The sequence below is a fragment of the Oncorhynchus gorbuscha genome, unplaced genomic scaffold (assembly GCF_021184085.1).
Source record: "Oncorhynchus gorbuscha isolate QuinsamMale2020 ecotype Even-year unplaced genomic scaffold, OgorEven_v1.0 Un_scaffold_753, whole genome shotgun sequence".
NCBI lineage: Eukaryota > Metazoa > Chordata > Actinopteri > Salmoniformes > Salmonidae > Oncorhynchus > Oncorhynchus gorbuscha.
The window spans coordinates 262,501-285,000 of NW_025745548.1; the positions used below are offsets into that span (position 1 = coordinate 262,501).

At 47.6% G+C, this 22,500-nt stretch overlaps 1 protein-coding gene across 1 annotated transcript in view; it reads left to right on the top strand.

Moving 5' to 3' along the window:
• The window catches only part of LOC124019176 (glutamate receptor ionotropic, NMDA 2A-like), a 180,435-nt gene that overhangs the window by 133,682 nt on the left and 24,253 nt on the right, over positions 1 to 22,500 (top strand). Inside the window, exons 15-18 of the mRNA XM_046334564.1 lie at positions 408 to 568; positions 9,520 to 9,707; positions 10,795 to 10,821; positions 16,274 to 16,512. Coding sequence (XP_046190520.1) covers positions 408 to 568; positions 9,520 to 9,707; positions 10,795 to 10,821; positions 16,274 to 16,512 — 615 coding nt within the window. The remainder of the gene's footprint in view (positions 1 to 407; positions 569 to 9,519; positions 9,708 to 10,794; positions 10,822 to 16,273; positions 16,513 to 22,500) is intronic.

The window sequence follows — 22,500 nt, forward strand, 5'->3', positions numbered from 1 at the left end:
TACACCTCTCTTTCTCTCTCTCCCCCTCTCTCTACATCTCTCTTTCTCTCTCTCCCCCCTCTCTCCCCCTCTCTCTACACCTCTCTTTCTCTCTCTCCCCCCTCTCTCTCCCCCTCTCTCTACACCTCTCTTTCTCTCTCCCCCTCTCTCTCCCCCCTCTCTCTACACCTCTCTCTCTCTCCCCTCTCTCTCCCCCTCTCTCTACACCTCTCTTTCTCCCCCCTCTCTCCCCCCTCTCTCTACACCTCTCTTTCTCCCCCCTCTCTCTACACCTCTCTTTCTCTCTCTCCCCCTCTTTCTCCCCCCTCTCTCTACACCTCTCTTTCTCTCTCTCTGCCCCCCTCTCTCTCGACACCTCTCTCTCTCCCCCCCTCTCTCTCTGCCCCCCCTCTCCCCCTCCTCTCTAGTTCCAGAACCCGTATGCGTACTCCCCTCCATTCCGTTTTGGGACGGTTCCTAACGGTTCAACAGAGAGGAACATCAGGAAGAATTACCCCGACATGCACGAGTACCTGGTGAAATATCACCAAGGAGGAGTGCAGGATGCACTGGTCAGCCTCAAAGCAGGGTACGACACACACCCTGACCCCTGACCCCTAACATCTATCCCCTAGTCTTTAGGTTGTCCTCCCAGCTGGAGATGTTTATGTGGTGTTTAGGGGATAGTCTTTAGGTTGTCCTCCCAGCTGGAGATGTTTATGTGGTGTTTAGGGGATAGTCTTTAGGTTGTCCTCCCAGCTGGAGATGTTTATGTGGTGTTTAGGGGATAGTCTTTAGGTTGTCCTCCCAGCTGGAGATGTTTATGTGGTGTTTAGGGGATAGTCTTTAGGTTGTCCTCCCAGCTGGAGATGTTTATGTGGTGTTTAGGGGATAGTCTTTAGGTTGTCCTCCCAGCTGGAGATGTTTATGTGGTGTTTAGGGGATAGTCTTTAGGTTGTCCTCCCAGCTGGAGATGTTTATGTGGTGTTTAGGGGATAGTCTTTAGGTTGTCCTCCCAGCTGGAGATGTTTATGTGGTGTTTAGGGGATAGTCTTTTGGTTGTCCTCCCAGCTGGAGATGTTTATGTGGTGTTTAGGGGATAGTCTTTAGGTTGTCCTCCCAGCTGGAGATGTTTATGTGGTGTTTAGGGGATAGTCTTTAGGTTGTCCTCCCAGCTGGAGATGTTTATGTGGTGTTTAGGGGATAGTCTTTTGGTTGTCCTCCCAGCTGGAGATGTTTATGTGGTGTTTAGGGGATAGTCTTTAGGTTGTCCTCCCAGCTGGAGATGTTTATGTGGTGTTTAGGGGATAGTCTTTAGGTTGTCCTCCCAGCTGGAGATGTTTATGTGGTGTTTAGGGGATAGTCTTTAGGTTGTCCTCCCAGCTGGAGATGTTTATGTGGTGTTTAGGGATAGTCTTTAGGTTGTCCTCCCAGCTGGAGATGTTTATGTGGTGTTTAGGGGATAGTCTTTAGGTTGTCCTCCCAGCTGGAGATGTTTATGTGGTGTTTAGGGGATAGTCTTTAGGTTGTCCTCCCAGCTGGAGATGTTTAGGGTTTTATGGGATAGTCTTTAGGTTGTCCTCCCAGGGAGATGTTTATGTGGTGTTTAGGGGATAGTCTTTAGGTTGTCCTCCCAGCTGGAGATGTTTATGTGGTGTTTAGGGGATAGTCTTTAGGTTGTCCTCCCAGCTGGAGATGTTTATGTGGTGTTTAGGGGATAGTCTTTGGGTTTTCCTTGCAAATGCCAGGGTTGTCGGTTCAATTCCCACACAGGGACCAGTATGAAAGACATATAAAATTGTATTCCCTCACTACTGTAAATATCTCTGGATAAGAGCGTCTGCTAAATGACTAAAAATGGAAGGATTTGGGTCATTTTTATGTGTAGGACCAGACCCAGGAACATGTTTGGCTTGGTGGAAGCATCCAGGATGCACTGACTGCGTTATCATCTGACGGTCCTCTTCCTTATCGTTATCATCTCACGGTCCTCTTCCTTATCGTTATCATCTCACGGTCCTCTTCCTTATCATCTATCATCTTCCTTATCGTTATCATCTCACGGTCCTCTTCCTTATCTTATCATCTCACGGTCCTCTTCCTTATCGTTATCATCTCACGGTCCTCTTCCTTATCGTTATCATCTCACGGTCCTCTTCCTTATCGTTATCGTCTCACGGTCCTCTTCCTTATCGTTATCATCTCACGGTCCTCTTCCTTATCGTTATCGTCTCACGGTCCTCTTCCTTATCGTTATCATCTCACGGTCCTCTTCCCAGTGGGTAGTGACGGCGTTATCATCTCACGGTCCTCTTCCTTATCGTTATCGTCTCACGGTCCTCTTCCCAGTGGGCAGGGACGGCGTTATCATCTGATGGTCCTCTTCCCAGTGGGTAGTGACGGCGTTATCATCTGACGGTCCTCTTCCCAGTGGGTAGTGACAGGCGTTATCATCTGACGGTCCTCTTCCCAGTGGGTAGTGACGGCGTTATCATCTGACGGTCCTCTTCCTTATCGTTATCATCTGACGGTCCTCTTCCCAGTGGGTAGTGAAGGCGTTATCATCTGATGGTCCTCTTCCCAGTGAAGGCGTTATCATCTGATGGTCCTCTTCCCAGTGGGTAGTGAAGGCGTTATCATCTGATGGTCGGTCCTCTTCCTTTCCCAGTCGTTATCATCTGACGGTCCTCTTCCTTATCGTTATCATCTGATGGTCCTCTTCCCAGTGGGTAGTGACGGGTCGTTATCATCTGACGGTCCTCTTCCTTATCGTTATCATCTGACGGTCCTCTTCCCAGTGGGTAGTGACGGCGTTATCATCTGGCGTTATCATCTGATGGTCCTCTTCCCAGTGGGTAGTGAAGGCGTTATCATCTGATGGTCCTCTTCCCAGTGGGTAGTGACGGCGTTATCATCTGACGGTCCTCTTCCTTATCGTTATCATCTGATGGTCCTCTTCCCAGTGGGTAGTGACGGTCCTCTTCCCAGTGGGTAGTGAAGGCGTTATCATCTGATGGTCCTCTTCCCAGTGGGTAGTGACAGCGTTATCATCTCGCGGTCCTCTTCCCAGTGGGTAGTGACGGCATTATCATCTGACGGTCCTCTTCCCAGTGGGTAGTGACGGTCCTCTTCCCAGTGGGTAGTGATGGTCCTCTTCCTTATCGTTATCATCTCACGGTCCTCTTCCCAGTGGGTAGTGACGGTCCTCTTCCCAGTGGGTAGTGACGGTCCTCTTCCTTATCGTTATCATCTGACTGTCCTCTTCCTTATCGTTATCATCTGACTGTCCTCTTCCTTATCGTTATCATCTCACGGTCCTCTTCCCAGTGGGTAGTGACGGTCCTCTTCCCAGTGGGTAGTGACGGCGTTATCATCTCACGGTCCTCTTCCCAGTGGGTAGTGACGGTCCTCTTCCCAGTGGGTAGTGAAGGCGTTATCATCTGATGGTCCTCTTCCCAGTGGGCAGGGACGGCGTTATCATCTCACGGACCTCTTCCTTATCGTTATCATCTCACGGTCCTCTTCCCAGTGGGTAGTGACGGCGTTATCATCTGACGGTCCTCTTCCTTATCGTTATCATCTGACGGTCCTCTTCCCAGTGGGTAGTGATGGCGTTATCATCTGACTGTCCTCTTCCCAGTGGGTAGTGACGGCGTTATCATCTCGCGGTCCTCTTCCCAGTGGGTAGTGACGGTATTATGGTCAATTTGTCAGGATAGAATCAGAGGCACGATGGTTCACAGAGTCAAAGGCTATGAAGGCCTGGTGTCTATGACGGCCTTGTGTCTATAAAGGCCTGGTGTCTATGAAGGCCTGGTGTCTATGAAGGCTTGGTGTCTATGAAGGACTGGTGTCTATGAAGGCCTTGTGTCTATGAAGGCCTTGTGTCTATAAAGGCCTTGTGTCTATAAAGGCCTTGTGTCTATAAAGGCCTGGTGTCTATGAAGGCCTGGTGTCTATGAAGGCCTTGTGTCTATAAAGGCCTTGTGTCTATAAAGGCCTGGTGTCTATAAAGGCCTTGTGTCTATGAAGGCCTGGTGTCTATAAAGGCCTTGTGTCTATGACGGCCTTGTGTCTATAAAGGCCTGATGTCTATAGACGGCCTTGTGTCTATAAAGGCCTTGTGTCTATGAATCGGCCTTGTGTCTATAAAGGCCTTGTGTCTATAAAGGCCTGATGTCTATGAAGGCCTGGTGTCTATGAAGGCCTGGTGTCTATGACGGCCTGGTGTCTATGAAGGCCTGGTGTCTATAAAGGCCTTGTGTCTATAAAGGCCTTGTGTCTATAAAGGCCTGGTGTCTATGACGGCCTGGTGTCTATAAAGGCCTTGTGTCTATGAAGGCCTGGTGTCTATGACGGCCTGGTGTCTATGAAGGCCTGGTGTCTATAAAGGCCTTGTGTCTATAATGTACAGTAGTTCATTTTGCTCCTGGTGTTTTTCCTGCAGTTGTCGTGCTGTGAAGATCCTGTCCTCTGGTTGGGGGAAAAGCCACACTGAGATTCTGGGAAGATTTCTTCTGACGGGGAAAGGAGTCGGTTGGCCAGTGTTTTCCTGGTGGTGGACAGGAGGAGATGTAGTTCCCACAGTCTGCTTTGTTCCATTTTTTACTTCTTGAGTGTAGGGGCAGGATTTTCATTTTTGGCTAGAAAACCGTACCCATATGAAACTGCCTATTTCTCAGGTCCAGAAACTGGAATATGCATTTAATTGTCCGATTAGGATTGAAAACACTCTAAAGTTTCCAAAACTGTCAAAATATTGTCTGTGAGTATAACAGAACTGATATTGCAGGCGAAAACCTGAGGAAAATCAAACCAGGAAGTGATGTTTTTTCCTGAAAGCTCTCTGTTCCATTGGATGCCTTGCCTCCATTTAAAGGGTTATCAACCAGATTCCTTCTCCTATGGCTTCCTCAAGGTGTCAACAGTCTTTAGACATAGTTTCAGGCTTTTATTTAGACAAATGAGCGAGAAAGATAACATCGCGTCAGTGGATAGCTGGGTGTTCGCAGAGTTTTGCTTGCGCAACAGAGTGGGGCAACCATTGTCTCTCCCTCTCCTATTGAAAAAGCTACAGTCCCGGTTGATATATTATCGATTATATATTTTATAAACAACCTGAGGATTGATTATAAAAAACGTTTGACATGTTTCCGTGGACATTACGAATACTATTTGCTATTTTGGATATAAAAATAATCTTTATGGAACAAAAGGAACATTTATTGTGTAACTGGGAGTCTCGTGAGTGCAAACATCCGAAGATCATCAAAGGTAAGCGATTTAATCTATTGCTTTTCTGACTTTCGTGACCAATCTACTTGGCTGCTAGCTGTTTGTAATATTTTGTCTACTGAGAGAGATGTCCTTACATAAACACTTGGTGTGCTTTCGCTGAAAAGCTTTATTGAAATCTGACACGCCAGGTGGATTAACAACAAGCTAAACTGTGTTTTGCTATATTGCACTTGTGATTTCATGAAAATGTAATCTTTTTTTGTAATTTGGTTTGAATTTGGCGCGTTGAAAATGATCCCACTCACGGGATGGGTGCGTCAAGAAGTTTAACCAATTAGGGCACCCCTGAGTTCTGCAGGCATTTCCTCCTAATCCCAGGTCTTCAGGAGCAGGGCATGTATGTGTTGTAGGAGCACTGGTCCTCCTTCCATCAAGATTTCAGCTGGAATTGAATCTGGCCGTTGTTGTTTCCCTTCTAAAGGATGGCATCTTGCACCTCCTGCAGGCCAGGAGGTTCTCCCTTGTCCTCCTGCAGGCTGGGTGGTTCTCCCTTGTCCTCCTGCAGGCCAGGAGGTTCTCCCTTGTCCTCCTGCAGGCTGGGTGGTTCTCCCTTGTCTTCCTACAGGTTTGGTGGGTCTCCTTGTCCTCCTGCAGGCCAGGAGGTTCTCCCTTGTCCTCCTGCAGGCTGGGTGGTTCTCCCTTGTCTTCCTACAGGTTAGGTGGGTCTCCTTGTCCTCCTGCAGGTTAGGTGGGTCTCCCTTGTCCTCCTACAGGTTAGGTGGTTCTCCCATGTCCTCCTACAGGGTAGGTGGGTCTCCCATGTCCTCCTACAGGGTAGGTGGGTCTCCCATGTCCTCCTGCAGGTTAGGTGGGTCTCCCATGTCCTCTTGCAGGTTAGGTGGTTCTCCCTTGTCCTCCTACAGGTTAGGTGGGTCTCCCATGTCCTCCTGCAGGGTAGGTGGGTCTCCGATGTCCTCCTTTAGGTTGGGTGGGTCTCCCATGTCCTCCTGCAGGGTAGGTGGGTCTCCCAAGTCCTCCTGCAGGCTTGGTGGTTCTCCAATGTCCTCCTTTGTGGGTCGCTGAGGGATGTGGTCAATATCAATTGTTGTGCTTCTGTTGAGGAGCTCCTCAAAGTGTTCTTTCCACTGGGATTGGATTGATTCGTCATGCTTCATTAGCATTTTCCCATCTTTGGGGCGAAGGGGGTTCAGGCCACGGTGACTGGGTCTGTACACCGCCTTGGCGGTGAGGGATGTGTTAGGGCACGGTGACTGGGTCTATACACGGCCTTGGTGGTGAGGGATGTGTTCAATCTCACTGAGTGTATCTCTGGAGCGAAGGGGGTTTAGGGCACGGTGACTGGGTCTGTACACCGCCTTGGTGGTGAGGGATGTGTTAGGCCACGGTGACTGGTTCTGTACACCGCCTTGGTGGCGTCGAAGGAGCCTCTGGAGTCGGCCAGCTGCTGGATCTCCAGGACCTTTTCTGTTCACGATGTGGTTTTTAGATCCCAGCGTTGGACATCTCACTGTGGAGGGAGCTTCTCTTTTGGCCCTGCAGTTGATATCGTTTTTCCAGAAGGTTCCCCGCTTGGTGTCAATGAGCTGTTCAATTTCTGAGGCATTCTCATCAGACCAGTCCTTTTGGGTCTTAGGGTCGGTGGAGTCATCCTTTTGGGTCTTACGGTCGGTGGAGTCATCCTTTTGGGTCTTATGGTCGGTGGGGTCATCCTTTTGGGTCTTACGGTCGGTAAAGTCATCCTTTTTGGTCTTACGGTCGGTGGGGTCATCCTTTTGGGTCTTACGGTCGGTGGAGTCATCCTTTTGGGTCTTACGGTCGGTGGGGTCATCCTTTTGGGTCTTACGGTCGGTGGAGTCATCCTTTTGGGTCTTACGGTCGGTGGGGTCATCCTTTTGGGTCTTACGGTCGGTGGGGTCATCCTTTTGGGTCTTACGGTCGGTGGGGTCATCCTTTTGGGTCTTACTGTTGGTGGGGTCATCCTTTTGGGTCTTACGGTCGGTGGGGTCATCCTTTTGGGTCTTACGGTTGGTGGGGTCATCCTTTTGGGTCTTACGGTCGGTGGGGTCATCCTTTTGGGTCTTACGGTCGGTGGGGTCATCCTTTTGGGTCTTATGGTCGGTGGGGTCATCCTTTTGGGGCTTACGGTCGGTGGGGTCATCCTTTTGGGTCTTACTGTTGGTGGGGTGATCCTTTTGGGTCGTACAATCGTGGGGTTCTATTTGGTCTTATAGCCAAGGTTGTCCTTGCAGGTGTTGAGGACTTGATTATGTTCCTGTGTGTTTCAATCTCCTCGGGCTTCTGGGTTCTGGAGGTGTTGTCGTTTGCTGTTATTTTGTCTGACGAGCGTGTTGTTGATGTTGAGACCATGTTCTACACATTTACTGAGCAGAATAACTCCATTCAAGTTTCTACTGCCAACTCCTTGCTTCCCAATTGTGACTCTCAAAAGACTGTGGTTCCAACTGACCCTGGCATTAAAATCCCCAAGTAGATTTATCTTGTCTTCTGGGAATTTGTCTCAGAATTCCATCCAGGTCAGCACAGACATACTCCTGAATTTAGTCTTTTTTTTAAACCTCCCACTTTTGGCTGGATGTGTCAATATGTGGTTTATACATATCTATTTGTATTTATACATATATTTATACACATTTAACATTTATGCATAATCTAAGAGCAGAATTACTGTTTTACCTAAATTAGCCATGAGATCCCTAGTTTGAAAGTGTTTTCAGAAAAATGTGATGTGCCATTTTTCCCTAAATGTTCCATAACGTGGGCCCGCCCCCAATTTGAATTCTAACCAATGAGCCTCAGCCCCCTAGCAATTTGAATTCTAACCAATGAGCCTCAGCCCCCTAGCAATTTGAATTCTAACCAATGAGCCTCAGCCCCTTGCCATTTGAGTGACAGCTAGCAAGACGCACACACGGCAGAGCGAGCGAGTGCAATGACCTGGTGGGTATATCTGACACATATAGTAGTACGCAATTTACCCGGGGACCACTTTTGGCTCGCGAACCACTACTTTCAGAACGATTAGCTACTAAGTATACAGAAGTACCGGAGTAAACTCTGTTTAACTTCATCCTGCGAGTCAAAGGGTTGGAGCCATTTGATTGTTTGCAAAGCACCAAACGGATGGTCATAAGGCGTTTGTCGAAGTGGCCGATGAGTTCATTGTTAATAGCCGATCCCTAGTCCAGGGACCCTTGGTTCACCAGCCAGCTTTCCTTTCAGGAAAAGGGTCTATCTGCCTTTCCTCTCCTACAGGTGCTCTTCATCGGCCAGTAGAGTTTCAGAGAGTGCAGCAAGGTCGATGTGAAATCTCCTCAGCTCTCTGCCGTCTTTCAGGTCCCTTGTCCATTAGGGTTCCTGGCTCCAATGGTTATTTGGAGCCTGGAAGGTAGAATGTAGAATGTTTTTAAACTATGAAATTAAATTAAATTGTTTATTTCTCGTAGTTTCCGACCGTGAAGAGGTGAACCCACTGGACACACACACACACACACAGTCCCTAGAAGAAGTGAAACACACTGAAACCTATAGTACCAGTCAAAAGATTGGACACACCTATGAAATAACACGTATGTAGTAACAAAAAAGTATTAATCTAAGTTTTAATTATTCAAAGTAGCCACCCTTTGCCTTGTTGACAGCTTTGCACACTCTTGGCATTCTCTCAACCAGCTTCACCTGGAATGCTTTTCCAACCGTCTTGAAGGAGCTCCCACATATGCTGAGCACTTGTTGGCTGCTTTTCCACTCTGCGGTCCAACTCATCCCAAACCATCTCATTTGGGTTGAGGTCGGGAGATTGTGGAGACCAGGTCATCTGATGCAGCACACCATCACTCTCCTTCTTAGTCAAATAGTCCTTACACAGACTGGAGGTGTGTTGGGTCATTGTCCTGTTGAAAAACAAATGATAGTTCCACTAAGTGCAAACCAGACAGGATGGTGTATCGCTGCAGAATGCTGTGGTAGCCATGCTGGTTAAGTGTGCCTTGAATTCTAAATAAATAAATCACAGACAGGTCTCACCAGCAAAGCTCCCCCACACTATCACACCTCCTCCTCCATGCTTCACGGTGGGAGTTTTGTCTGTGTGTTTTGTTACAGTAAACTGAGTTTATAGGTCCTCCGTGTGTTTTATTTACAGTAAACTGAGTTTATAGGTCCTCTGTGTGTTTTTGTTACAGTAAACTGAGTTTATAGGTCCTCTGTGTGTTTTATTTACAGTAAACTGAGTTTATAGGTCCTCTGTGTGTTTTGTTACAGTAAACTGGATGCCTTCATCTATGATGCTGCTGTGTTGAACTACGCTGCTGGCAGAGACGATGGCTGTAAGCTGGTCACCATCGGCAGCGGGTACATCTTCGCCACCACCGGCTACGGCATCGCTCTGCAGAAAGGGTCGCACTGGAAACGACAGGTGGACCTGGCTATACTGGCCATCATAGGAGATGGTAGGACTCTCCTCTCCTCTCCTAGGCTTTCCTCTGCTCTCATCTCCTCTCCTCTCCTCTCCTCTTCTCTTCTCTCCTCTCCTCTCCTCTCCTCTCCTTTCCTCTCCTCTCCTCTCCTCCTTTCCTTTCCTTCCTTTCTCTTCCTCCTTTCCTTTCTCTCTCTCTCCTCTCCTCTCCTCTCCTCTCCTTTCCTCTGCTCTCCTCCTCGCCTGCCCTTTCCTCTACTCTCCTTTCATCTCCTCTCCTCTCTCTACCATATTTAACCCTTCTATATCACTGTCCTCTCCTCCCTCAACCAGTCCTGTATTTCTATTCTGTATATGTGGTTATTAATGTATATGTAAATACATGTATATGTAAATAGGGTTATATTTAAATAGGGGTATATGTAAATATGGGCATATGTAAATAGGGACAAATGTAAATAGGGTTATATTTAAATAGGGTATATGTAAATAGAGTTGTATGTAAATAGTGTATATGTAAATAGAGTTGTATGTAAATAGGGTTGTATGTAAATAGGGTTGTATGTAAATAGGGTTGTATGTAAATAGGGTTGTATGTAAATAGGGTTGTATGTAAATAGTGTAAATATGTAAATAGAGTTATATGTAAATAGGGTTGTATGTAAATAGGGTTGTATGTAAATAGGGTTGTATGTAAATAGGGTATATGTAAATAGGGGTATATGTAAATAGCGTATATGTAAATAGGGTATATGTAAATAGTGTATATAAATAGGGTTGTGTGTAAATAGGGGTATATGTAAATAGAGTTATATGTAAATAGGGTTGTATGTAAATAGGGTTGTATGTAAATAGGGTTGTATGTAAATAGGGTTGTATGTAAATAGGGTTGTATGTAAATAGGGTTGTATGTAAATATGGTATATGTAAATAGGGGTATATGTAAATAGGGCTGTATATAAATAGGGTTGTGTGTAAATAGGGCTGTATGTAAATAGGGTATATGTAAATAGGGTTGTATGTAAATGGGGTATATGTAAATAGGGTTGTATGTAAATAGGGTTGTATGTATTTCTGTCTGTTTTTTCATCTGTCTTCTCTACTGTTACACTTCTGTTCAGCCAAGTCCAAGAGAGGAGAACTGGCAAGTAAGCATTTCACTGTGTTGTCTACACCTCGCTGTTTGTGGTCCTCTCCTTTCCTTTCTTCTCCTTTTCTCTCCTTTCCTCTGCTCTCCTCTCCTTTCCTTTCCTCTCCTTTTCCATCCTTTCCTCTGCTCTCCTCTCCTTTCCTTTCCTCTCCTTTTCTCTCCTTTCTCTCCTCTCCTCTCCTCTCCCTTTCCTTTCCCCTCCTTTCCTCTCATTTCATCTGCTCTCCTCTCCTCTCTCCTCTCCTCTCCTCTCTCTCTCTCCTCTCTCTCTCCTCTCCTCTCCTCTCCTCTCCTCTGCTCTCCTCTCCTTTCCTTTCCCCTCCTTTCATCTCATCTCCTCTCCTCCTCTCCTCTCCTCTCATCTCATCTCATCTCATCTCCTCTCCTCTCCTCTCCTCTCTCCTCTCTCTCTCCTCTCTCTCTCCTCTCTCTCCCTCTCCTCTCCTCTCCCTCTCCTCTGCCTCCTTTCCTCTCCTCTCCTTTCCTTTGCTCTCCTTTACTCTCATTTCCTTTCTTCTCCTCTCCTTTCCTCTCCTCTTCTTTCCTCTGCTCTCCTTTCCTCTGCTATCCTTTCCTCTCCTTTCCTTTCCGTTACTTTCCATCCTCTCCTCTCCCTCTTTCTTCTCCTTTCCTCTGCTCACCTCTCATTTCCTTTGATCTCCTCTCCTTTCCTCTCCTCTCCTTTCCTTTCCATTACTTTCCTTCCTCTCCTCTCCTCCCTCTTTCCTCTCTTTTCCTCTGCTCACCTCTCCTTTCCTCTCCTCTCCTCTCCTCTCATTTCCTCTCCTCTCCTTTCCTCTCCTTTCCTCTCCTCTCCTCTCCCTCCCCTCCCCTCCTCTCCTCTCCTCTCCTCTCCTCTCCTCTCCTCTCCTCTCCTCTCCTCTCCTCTCCTCTCCTCTCCTCTCCTCTACTCTCCTCTCCTTTCCTCTCCTCTCCTTTCCTTTCCGCTCCTTTTCTCTGCTCTCCTTTCCTTTCCTCTCCTTTACTTTCCTCTCCTTTCCTCTCCTTTCCGCTCCTTTCCTTCCTCTCTTCTCCTCCCTCTTTCCTCTCCCTCTCCATTCCTCTGCTCGGCTCTCCTCTTCTCTTCTCTTCTCCTCTCATCTTCTCTCCTTTCCTCTTCTCTTGTTGCTTGAAAATCCTACCCTCTCTTCTCATCTCTCTTCATATCCTACACTCTCTTCTCGTCTCTCTACATATCCTACACTCTCTTCTCATCTCTCTTCATATCCTACCCTCTCTTCTCGTCTCTCTACATATCCTACACTCTTCTCGTCTCTCTACATATCCTACACTCTCCTCATCTCTCTTCTTGTCTCTCTACATATCCTACCCTCTCTTCTCGTCTCTCTACTGTCATGCAGGTGAAAGAGGACCTCTTCTCGACTTAACAGAAACAGAGTTTATTTAAGTCCTCTTCTTGTCTCTCTACATATCCTAACAGGGAATAACAAAAATCCTCTAGTCTGTAGAAATAACTGGAACACTCCACAGACTGCAGGTTGACATGTTAGTCATTTAGCAGGCGCTCTTGATCAGAGACACCTGCTCACTCATTCTGCAGCATCTGATGAAGGCAAAAAGGAGACAGGACAGGGGGATACACAATCACAGCAAAAACACGACAGGACAGGGGAAACGCAATCACAGCATGGTGAATACTAAACAAGGAACCGACGGGACAGGAACGGAACACAAAGGAATAAATAGGGACTCTAATCAGGGGAAAGGATCGGGAACAGGTGTGGGAAGACTAAATGATGATTAGGGGAATAGGAACAGCTGGGAGCAGGAACGGAACGACAGAGAGAAGAGAGGAGCGAGAGAGATGAGAGGGGAGGAGGGAGAGAGAGGGATAGAAAGAGGGAAAGAACCTGGACCATACAATAAGACCAGCAGAGGGAAACGAACAGAATGGGGAGCACAGGGACAAGACATGATAATAAATGACAAACATGACATCTACATATCCTACACTCTCCTCATCTCTCTTCAGTCACTCTCTTCATATTCTACATTCTCTTCTCGTCTCATCTCTTCTCTCTTCTTGTCTCTCTACATATCCTACACTCTCTTCTTGTCTCTCTGTCACAATCACTACAGTGTAGAGTATCCACACTCTCCTCTCGTCTCTCTTCTCGTCTCTCATAATATCCAACACTCTCTTCATGTCTCTACATTGACATGTTAGTCATTTAGCACGCTCTTATCCAGAGCCACTTACAGTTAGCTCACTCATTCTGATTCAGGAGAGAGGGAGGAGAGGAGAGAGTGAGGAATAGGCATGAGAGGGGATGAGAGGGGGAGGCATGAGAGGAGGTGAGGGATGAGAGGAGGACTAGGAGGTGATGGAGGAGAGGAGGAGAGTGGGAGGTGAGGGATGAGAGTGAGGCACTAGAGAGATATGAAAAGAGGAGAGAGGAGAGGAGAGGAGGAGAGAGGAGAGGAGAAGAGAAGAGAGAGATATGAGGAGACTACACTACAGTGTAGAGTATATCCACTACAGAGAGACTAGAGTGTCAGAAGAGAAGAGAGAGATATGAGAAAGAGTGTCAGAATCACTAGAGTGAGAGTATCTACACTACATGAGAAAGGGTCAGAAGGAGAGGAGTGAGAGAGGAGAGAGATATCCAGAAAGAGGAGAGAGGCGAGAGGGATGAGAAAGGGGAAAGAGGAGAGAGGGATGAGAAAGGGGAGAGAGGGAGGAGAGGAGAGCAGCAGTACCTGGACCATACAGCTCCACTAAATGGGCACCATTTTCCCTGAGGGAAAATTATAGACTACACTAATCACTACAGTGTAGAGTATCTACACTACATCTCCACTACACTACACTGTAGAGTATATCCACTACATCTCCACTACACTACAGTGTCACTAATCACTACAGTGTAGAGTATCTACACTACATCTCCACTACACTACAGTGTCACTAATCACTACAGTGTAGAGTATCTACACTACATCTCCACTACACTACAGTGTCACTAATCACTACAGTGTAGAGTATATCCACTACATCTCCACTACACTACAGTGTCACTAATCACTACAGTGTAGAGTATATCCACTACATCTCCACTACACTACAGTGTAGAGTATCTACACTACATCTCCACTACACTACAGTGTCACTAATAACTACAGTGTAGAGTATATCCACTACATCTCCACTACACTACAGTGTCACTAATCACTACAGTGTAGAGTATATCCACTACATCTCCACTACACTACAGTGTCACTAATCACTACAGTGTAGAGTATCTACACTACATCTCCACTACACTACAGTGTCACTAATCACTACAGTGTAGAGTATATCCACTACATCTCCACTACACTACAGTGTCACTAATCACTACAGTGTAGAGTATCTACACTACATCTCCACTACACTACAGTGTAGAGTATATACACTACATCTCCACTACACTACAGTGTCACTAATCACTACAGTGTAGAGTATATCCACTACATCTCCACTACACTACAGTGTCACTAATCACTACAGTGTAGAGTATCTACACTACATCTCCACTACACTACATTACAGCCTTCCCTGCCAGGCCACACAGCTAGCATGTTCCACTCTGGTCCCACTATCTGTCCTTCCTCACAAAGTGTACACTTGTTCCCTTCCCTTCAGTGATCTGAAAGGAAAGGACTCGAAAGAGAAATCGGAGACTCCCACATGGGATGTAGTGAACGAGTGCACACTTCAGGAATAAGGGTATATTATTGGTAGGCCTGCTATGATAGCTAAAACAGGAAGACAGACCAGCTAGCAGACTACAGTTACCATGGTTACATTCACACAGCCAGCTAGCAGACTACAGTATTACCGTCACACAGTTACCATGGTTACATTCACACAGCCAGCTAGCAGACTACAGTATTATCATCACACAGTTACCATGGTTACATTCACAGCCAGCTAGCAGACTACAGTATTACCGTCACACAGTTACCATGGTTACATTCACACAGCCAGCTAGCAGACTACAGTATTACCATCACACAGTTACCATGGTTACATTCACACAGCCAGCTAGCAGACTACAGTTACCATGGTTACATTCACACAGCCAGCAGACTACAGTATTACCATCACACAGTTACCATGGTTACATTCACACAGCCAGCTAGCAGACTGCAGTATTACCATCACACAGTTACCATGGTTACATTCACACAGCCAGCTAGCAGACTACAGTATTACCATCACACAGTTACCATGGTTACATTCGCACAGCCAGCTAGCAGACTACAGTATTACCGTCACACAGTTACCATGGTTACATTCACACAGCCAGCTAGCAGACTACAGTATTACCGTCACACAGTTACCATGGTTACATTCACACAGCCAGCTAGCAGACTACAGTATTTCCGTCACACAGTTACCATGGTTACATTCACACAGCCAGCTAGCAGACTGCAGTATTACCATCACACAGTTACCATGGTTACATTCACACAGCCAGCTAGCAGACTACAGTATTACCATCACACAGTTACCATGGTTACATTCGCACAGCCAGCTAGCAGACTACAGTATTACCGTCACACAGTTACCATGGTTACATTCACACAGCCAGCTAGCAGACTACAGGTATTACCATCACACAGTTACCATGGTTACATTACCGTCTCCTCCTCCTCACCCCTCTCCACCCTTCTGTCTCCCCCTCCTCACCCCTCCTCACCCCTCCTCACCCCCTTCTGTCTCTCCCTCCTCACCCCTCCTCACCCCCTTCTGTCTCTCCCTCCTCACCCCTCCTCACCCCCTTCTGTCTCCCCCTCCTCACCCCTCCTCACCCCCTTCTGTCTCTCCCTCCTCACCCACTTCTGTCTCTCCCTCCTCACCCCTCCTCACCCACTTCTGTCTCCCCCTCCTCACCCCTCCTCACCCCCTTCTGTCTCCCCCTCCTCACCCCTCCTCACCCCCTTATGTCTCCCCCTCCTCACCCCTCCTCACCCCCTTCTGTCTCTCCCTCCTCACCCTTCCTCACCCCCTTCTGTCTCCCCCTCCTCACCCCTCCTCACCCCTTCTGTCTCCCCCTCCTCACCCCTTTCTGTCTCCCCCCTCCTCACCCCTCCTCACCCCCTTCTGTCTCCCCCTCCTCACCCCCTCCTCACCCCCCTCACCCCTTCTCTCTATCAATAGATCATGTCATAGCCTTTACTTACTGTCTACCTCTCTCTCTCTATCAATAGATCATGTCATAGCCTTTACTTACTGTCTATCTCTCAATCTATCTATCTCTCTACCTCAACCTCTCTCTCTCCCTGTCCCCCCACTCTCCCTCTCTCTCTGTCTGTCTCTATCTCTCTCTCTCTCTCTCTCTCTCTCTCTCTCTCTCTCTCTCTCTCTCTCTCTCTCTCTCTCTCTCTCTCTCTCTCTCTCTCTCTCTCTCTCTCTCTCTCTCTCTCTCTCCCCTCTTCTCCAGGTGAGATGGAGGAGTTGGAGGCTATCTGGCTAACAGGGATCTGTCACAATGAGAAGAACGAGGTGATGTCCAGTCAGCTGGACATAGACAACATGGCTGGAGTGTTTTACATGCTGGCTACCGCCATGGGCCTGTCTCTAATTACCTTCATATCAGAACACCTCTTCTACTGGAGGCTGAGATACTGTTTCACTGGAGTCTGTAATGGACGACCTGGTCTGCTCTTCACCATCAGCAGGGTAAGACTGAAGGGTACTGGGTGGGGGTTAGGGTACTGGGTAGGGTACTGGGTAGGGGTTAGGGTACTGGCTAGGGTACTGGGTAGGGGTTAGGGTACTGGGTAGGGGTTAGGGTACTGGGTAGTGGTTAGGGTACTGGGTAGTGGTTAGGGTACTGGGTAGGGTACTGGGTAGGGGTTAGGGTACTGGGTAGGGTACTGTGTCGGGGTTAGGGTACTGGGTAGGGGTTAGGGTACTCGGTAGGGGTTAGGGTGTAGAATGTAGGGGTTAGGGTGTAGAATGTATGGGTTAGGGTGTAGAATGTAGGGGCTAGGGTACTAGGTAGGGGTTAGGGTATTGGGTAGGGTACTGGGTAGGGGTTAGGTTACTGTGTAGGGTATTGGGTAGGGGTTAGGGTACTGGGTAGGGTACTGGGTAGGGGTTAGGGTACTGGGTAGGGGTTAGGGTACTGGGTAGGTATTAGGGTGTAGAATCCAGGGGTTAAGGTGTAGAATGTAGGAGCTAGGGTACTGGCTAGGGTTAGGGTGTAGAATGTAGCGGCTAGTGTACTGGGTAGGGGTAGGGTGTAGAATGTAAGGGTTAAGGTGTAGAATGTAGGGGTTAAGGTGTAGAATATAGGGGTTAAGGTGTAGAATGTATGGGTTAAGATGTAGAATGTAGGGTTTAAGGGTTAGGGTGTAGAATGTAGGGGTTAGGGTGTAGAATGCAGGGGTTAAGGTGTGGAATGTAGGGGTTAGGGTACTGGGTAGGGGTTAGGGTGTAGAACGTAGGGGTTAGGGTGTAGAATGTAGGGGTTAAGGTGCGGAATGTAGGGGTTAGGGTACTGTGTAGGGGCTAGGGCACTTGGTAGGGTTCGGGTGTAGAATGTAGGGGCTAGGGTACTGGGTAGGGGTTAGGGTGTAGAAAGTAGGGGTTAGGGTGTAGAATGTATTGGTTAGGGTGTAGAAGGTAGGGGTTAGGGTGTGGAATGTAGGGGTTAAGGTGCAGAATGTAGGGGTTAGGGTGTGGAATGTAGGGGTTAAGGTGTAGAATGTAGGGGTTAGGGTGTGGAATGTAGGGGTTAAGGTGTAGAATGTAGGGGTTAGGGTATAGAATGTAGAGTGTACATTTACATTTACATTTAAGTCATTTAGCAGATGCTCTTATCCAGAGTTTTAAGGTGTAGAATGTATTGGTTAGGGTGTAGAAGGTAGGGGTTAGGGTTAGTGTTTAGGGTTAGGGTTTAGAATGTAGGGGTTAGGGTGCAGCATGTAGGGTTTAAGGTGTAGAATGTAAGGGTTAAGGTGTAGAATGTAGGGTTTAGGGTGTATAATGTAGGGGTTAAGTTGTAGAAGGTAGGGGTTAAGTTATAGTTAAGTTATAGAAGGTAGGATTTAGGGTGTATAATGTAGGGGTTAAGAAGGTTAAGTGGTTTAGGGTGTAGAAGGTAGGGGTTAATGTAGGGGTTAAGGTGTGTGTAGGGGTTAAGGTTAGGGTGTAGAATGTAGGGGTTAGGGGTTAGGGTAGAATGTAGGGGTTAAGTTGTAGAAGGTAGGGGTTAGGGTGTAGAATGTAGGGGTTAAGTTGTAGAAGGTAGGGGTTAGGGTGTAGAATGTAGGGGTTAAGTTGTAGAAGGTAGGAGTTAGGGTGTAGAATATAGGGTTTAAGTTGTAGAAGGTAGGGTTTAGGGTGTAGAAGGTAGGGGTTAGGGTGTAGAATGTAGGGGTTAGGGTGTAGAATGTAGGGGTTAAGTTGTAGAAGGTAGGGGTTAGGGTGTAGAATGTAGGGGTTAAGTTATAGAAGGTAGGGGTTAGGGTGTAGAATGTAGGGGTTAATGTAGAATGTAGGGTTTAGTGTAGAATGTAGGGGTTAGGGTGTAGAATGTAGGGGTTAAGTTGTAGAAGGTAGGGGTTAGGGTGTAGAATGTAGGGGTTAAGTTGTAGAAGGTAGGGGTTAGGGTGTAGAATGTAGGGGTTAAGTTGTAGAAGGTGGGGGTTAGGGTGTAGAATGTAGGGGTTAAGGTGTAGAATGTAGGGGTTAGGGTGTAGAATGTAGGGGTTAAGTTGTAGAATGTAGGGGTTAGGTTGTGTAGAATGGGTAGAATGTAGGGTTAAGTTGTAGAAGGTAGGGGTTAGGGTGTAGAATGTAGGGGTTAAGGTGTAGAATGTAGGGGGGGTTAGGGTGTAGAATGTAGGGGTTAGGGTGTAGAATGTAGGGGTTAGGGTGTAGAATGTTAGGGGTTAATGTTGTTAGAGAAGGTAGGGGTTAGGGTGTAGAATGTTGGGGTTAAGTTGTAGAAGGTAGGGGTTAGGGTGTAGGATGTTAGGGTAGAATTAAGGTGTAGAATGTAGGGGTTAAGTTGTAGAAGGTAGGGGTTAGGGTGTAGAATGTAGGGGTTAAGGTGTAGAATGTAGGGGTTAGGGTGTAGAATGTAGGGGTTAAGTTGTAGAAGGTAGGGGTTAGGGTGTAGAATGTAGGGGTTAAGTTGTAGAAGGTAGGGGTTAGGGTGTAGAATGTAGGGGTTAAGTTTTAGAAGGTAGGGGTTAGGTTGTAGAATGTAGGGGTTAAGGTGTAGAATGTAGGGGTTAGGGTTTAGAATGTAGGGGTTAGGGTGTAGAATGAATGGGGGTTAAGTTATAGAAGGTAGGGTTTAGGGTGTATAATGTAGGGGTTAAGTTGTAGGGGTTAGGGTGTAGAATGTAGGGGTTAAGGTGTAGAATGTAGGGGTTAAGTGTAGAATGTAGGGTTTAGGGTGTAGAAGGTAGGGGTTAAGGTGTAAGGCAGAGGAGGCTGGTAAGAGGATCTATAAGAGGACAGGGTCATTGTAATTGTAGGGGTAGAGGGTCGGGGATAAGATAGAGGGGGTAGGGAGTAGGATGGAGGGGGTAGGGGGTATGGGGTGGGATGGAGGGGGTAAGGTACATTTGCTAAGAGCTGAAGAACACCTTTTCTACAGGAGGTCAAGTTGCTGTTTCACTGCTCTGTCTGTCAGGTTGAGATGGAGAGAGAGAGGGAGTTGGGATGGAGGAAGGAGGGTGAAGGAGAAAGAGAGAGATGGAGGAGAAGAGAGAGGTGGAGGAAGGAGAGAGAGAGAGAGAGAGAGAAAGGTGGAGGAAGGAGAGAGAGAGAGACAGAGAGAGAGAGAGAGAGAGAGAGAGAGAGAGAGAGAGAGAGAGAGAGAGAGAGAGAGAGAGAGAGAGAGAGAGAGAGAGAGAGAGAGAGAGGGGGATGGAGGAAGGTGATGGTCAGGTTACTGCTGTGAAATAGAGCCAGGTGTTGCAGCCTGAGGCAGAAAAGAGATACATCACCCTCTGTCTCTGTTCTCTATTCTGCTCCTGTACTTTACTAGCCATCCTTTCTCAGCCTGGGTTAGGGTCAGTCTGTTTCTATTGTCTCTGCCTGGGTTAGGGCCAGTCTGTTTCTATTGTCTCTGCCTGGGTTAGGGCCAGTCTGTTTCTATTGTCTCTGCCTGGGTTAGGGCCAGTCTGTTTCTATTGTCTCTGCCTGGGTTAGGGCCAGTCTGTTTCTATTGTCTCTGCCTGGTTTAGGGCCAGTCTGTTTCTATTGTCTCTTCCTGGGTTAGGGCCAGTCTGTTTCTATTGTCTTAGCCTGGGTTAGGGCCAGTCTGTTTCTATTGTCTCTGCCTGGGTTAGGGCCAGTCTGTTTCTATTGTCTCTGCCTGGGTTAGGGCCAGTCTGTTTCTCCTGTCTCAGCCTGGGTTAGGGCCAGTCTGTTTCTATTGTCTCTGCCTGGGTTAGTGCCAGTCTGTTTCTCCTGTCTCAGCCTGGGTTAGGGCCAGTCTGTTTCTAATGTCTTAGCCTGGGTTGGGGCCAGTCTGTTTCTTCTTTCTCTGCCTGGGTTAGGGCCAGTCTGTTTCTATTGTCTAAGCCTGGGTTGGGGCCAGTCTGTTTCTATTGTCATAGCCTGGGTTAGGGCCAGTCTGTTTCTCCTGTCTCTGTTCTCTATTCTGCTCCTGTACTTTACTAGCCATCCTTTCTCAGCCTGGGTTAGGGTCAGTCTGTTTCTATTGTCTCTGCCTGGGTTATATCCAGTCTGTTTCTAATGTCTCTGCCTGGGTTAGGGCCAGTCTGTTTCTATTGTCTCAGCCTGGGTTAGGGCCGGTCTGTTTCTATTGTCTCTGCCTGGGTTAGGGCCAGTCTGTTTCTAATGTCTTAGCCTGGGTTTGGGCCAGTCTGTTTCTTCTTTCTCTGCCTGGGTTAGGGCCAGTCTGTTTCTATTGTCTTAGCCTGGGTTGGGGCCAGTGTGTTTCTATTGTCTTAGCCTGGGTTAGGGCCAGTCTGTTTCTCCTGTCTCTGCCTGGGTTAGGGCCAGTTTGTTTCTCCTGTCTCTGCCTGGGTTAGGGCCAGTCTGTTTCTATTGTCTTAGCCTGGGTTGGGGCCAGTCTGTTTCTATTGTCTTAGCCTGGGTTAGGGCCAGTCTGTTTCTACTGTCTCCTAGCCTGGTTAAGGCCAGTCTCTTTCTACTGTCTCCTAGCCTGGGTTAGGGCCAGTCTCTTTCTACTGTCTCAGCCTGGGTTAGGGCCAGTCTGTTTCTTCTTTCTCAGCCTGGGTTAGGGCCAGTCTCTTTCTACTGTCTCCTAGCCTGGGTTAGGGCCAGTCTCTTTCTACTGTCTCTCAGCCTGGGTTAGGGCCAGTCTCTTTCTACTGTCTCATACCCTGGGTTAGGGCCAGTCTCTTTCTACTATCTCTTAGCCTGGGTTAGGACCTGTCTGTTTCTACTGCCTCTTAGCCTGGGTTAGGGCCAGTCTGTTTCTACTGTCTCTCAGCCTGGGTTAGGGCCAGTCTGTTTCTATTGTCTCTCAGCCTGGGTTAGGGCCGGTCTCTTTCTACACACTGTGCTCTGACACCCTGGGTTAGGGCCCACCCTGTTTCTACATCTCCTCAGCCTGACACCCCTCTCCTACTCTGAAACCCACTCTGCTTAACCTGACTAACCTCTTCCTACCCTGAAACCCTCCTCCTACCCTGACACCCCTCTCCTACGCTGAAACCCCTCCTCTTAACCTGACTAACCTCTTCCTACCCTGAAACCCCTCCTCCTACCCTGACACCCCCTCATCCTACCCTGACACCCCTCTCCTACCCTTACACCCTCTCCTACCCTGAAACCCCCTCCTCCTACCCTGACACCCCCTCATCCTACCCTGACACCCTGTTGACTCCAGTTTATGTATCAGTCATGTCCCTCTCCTGACCCAGTTTACCCCCTCCTCCTGACTCCAGTTCATTTACAGTCATGTCCCTCAGCTCCAGTTTATCAGTCATGTCCCTCGTGTTGACTCCAGTTCATTTATCAGTCATGTCCCTCGTGTTGACTCCAGTTTATCAGTCATGTCCCTCGTGTTGACTCCAGTTTATCAGTCATGTCCCTCGTGTTGACTCCAGTTTATCAGTCATGTCCCTCGTGTTGACTCCAGTTCATTTATCAGTCATGTCCCTGGTGTTGACTCCAGTTCATTTATCAGTCATGTCCCTCGTGTTGACTCCAGTTTATCAGTCATGTCCCTGGTGTTGACTCCAGTTTATCAGTCATGTCCCTGGTGTTGACTCCAGTTTATCAGTCATGTCCCTGGTGTTGACTCCAGTCCATTTATCAGTCATGTCCCTCGTGTTGACTCCAGTCCATTTATCAGTCATTTCCCTCGTGTTGACTCCAGTTTATCAGTCATGTCCCTCGTGTTGACTCCAGTTTATCAGTCATGTCCCTGGTGTTGATTCCAGTTTATCAGTCATGTCCCTCGTGTTGACTCCAGTTTATCAGTCATGTCCCTCGTGTTGACTCCAGTTCATTTATCAGTCATGTCCCTCGTGTTGACTCCAGTTCATTTATCAGTCATGTCCCTCGTGTTGACTCCAGTTTATATATCAGTCATGTCCCTCGTGTTGACTCCAGTTCATTTATCAATAATAATAAATAATAATAATAATATATGCCATTTAGCAGACGCTTTTGTCCAAAGCGACTTACAGTCATGTGTGCATTTATCAG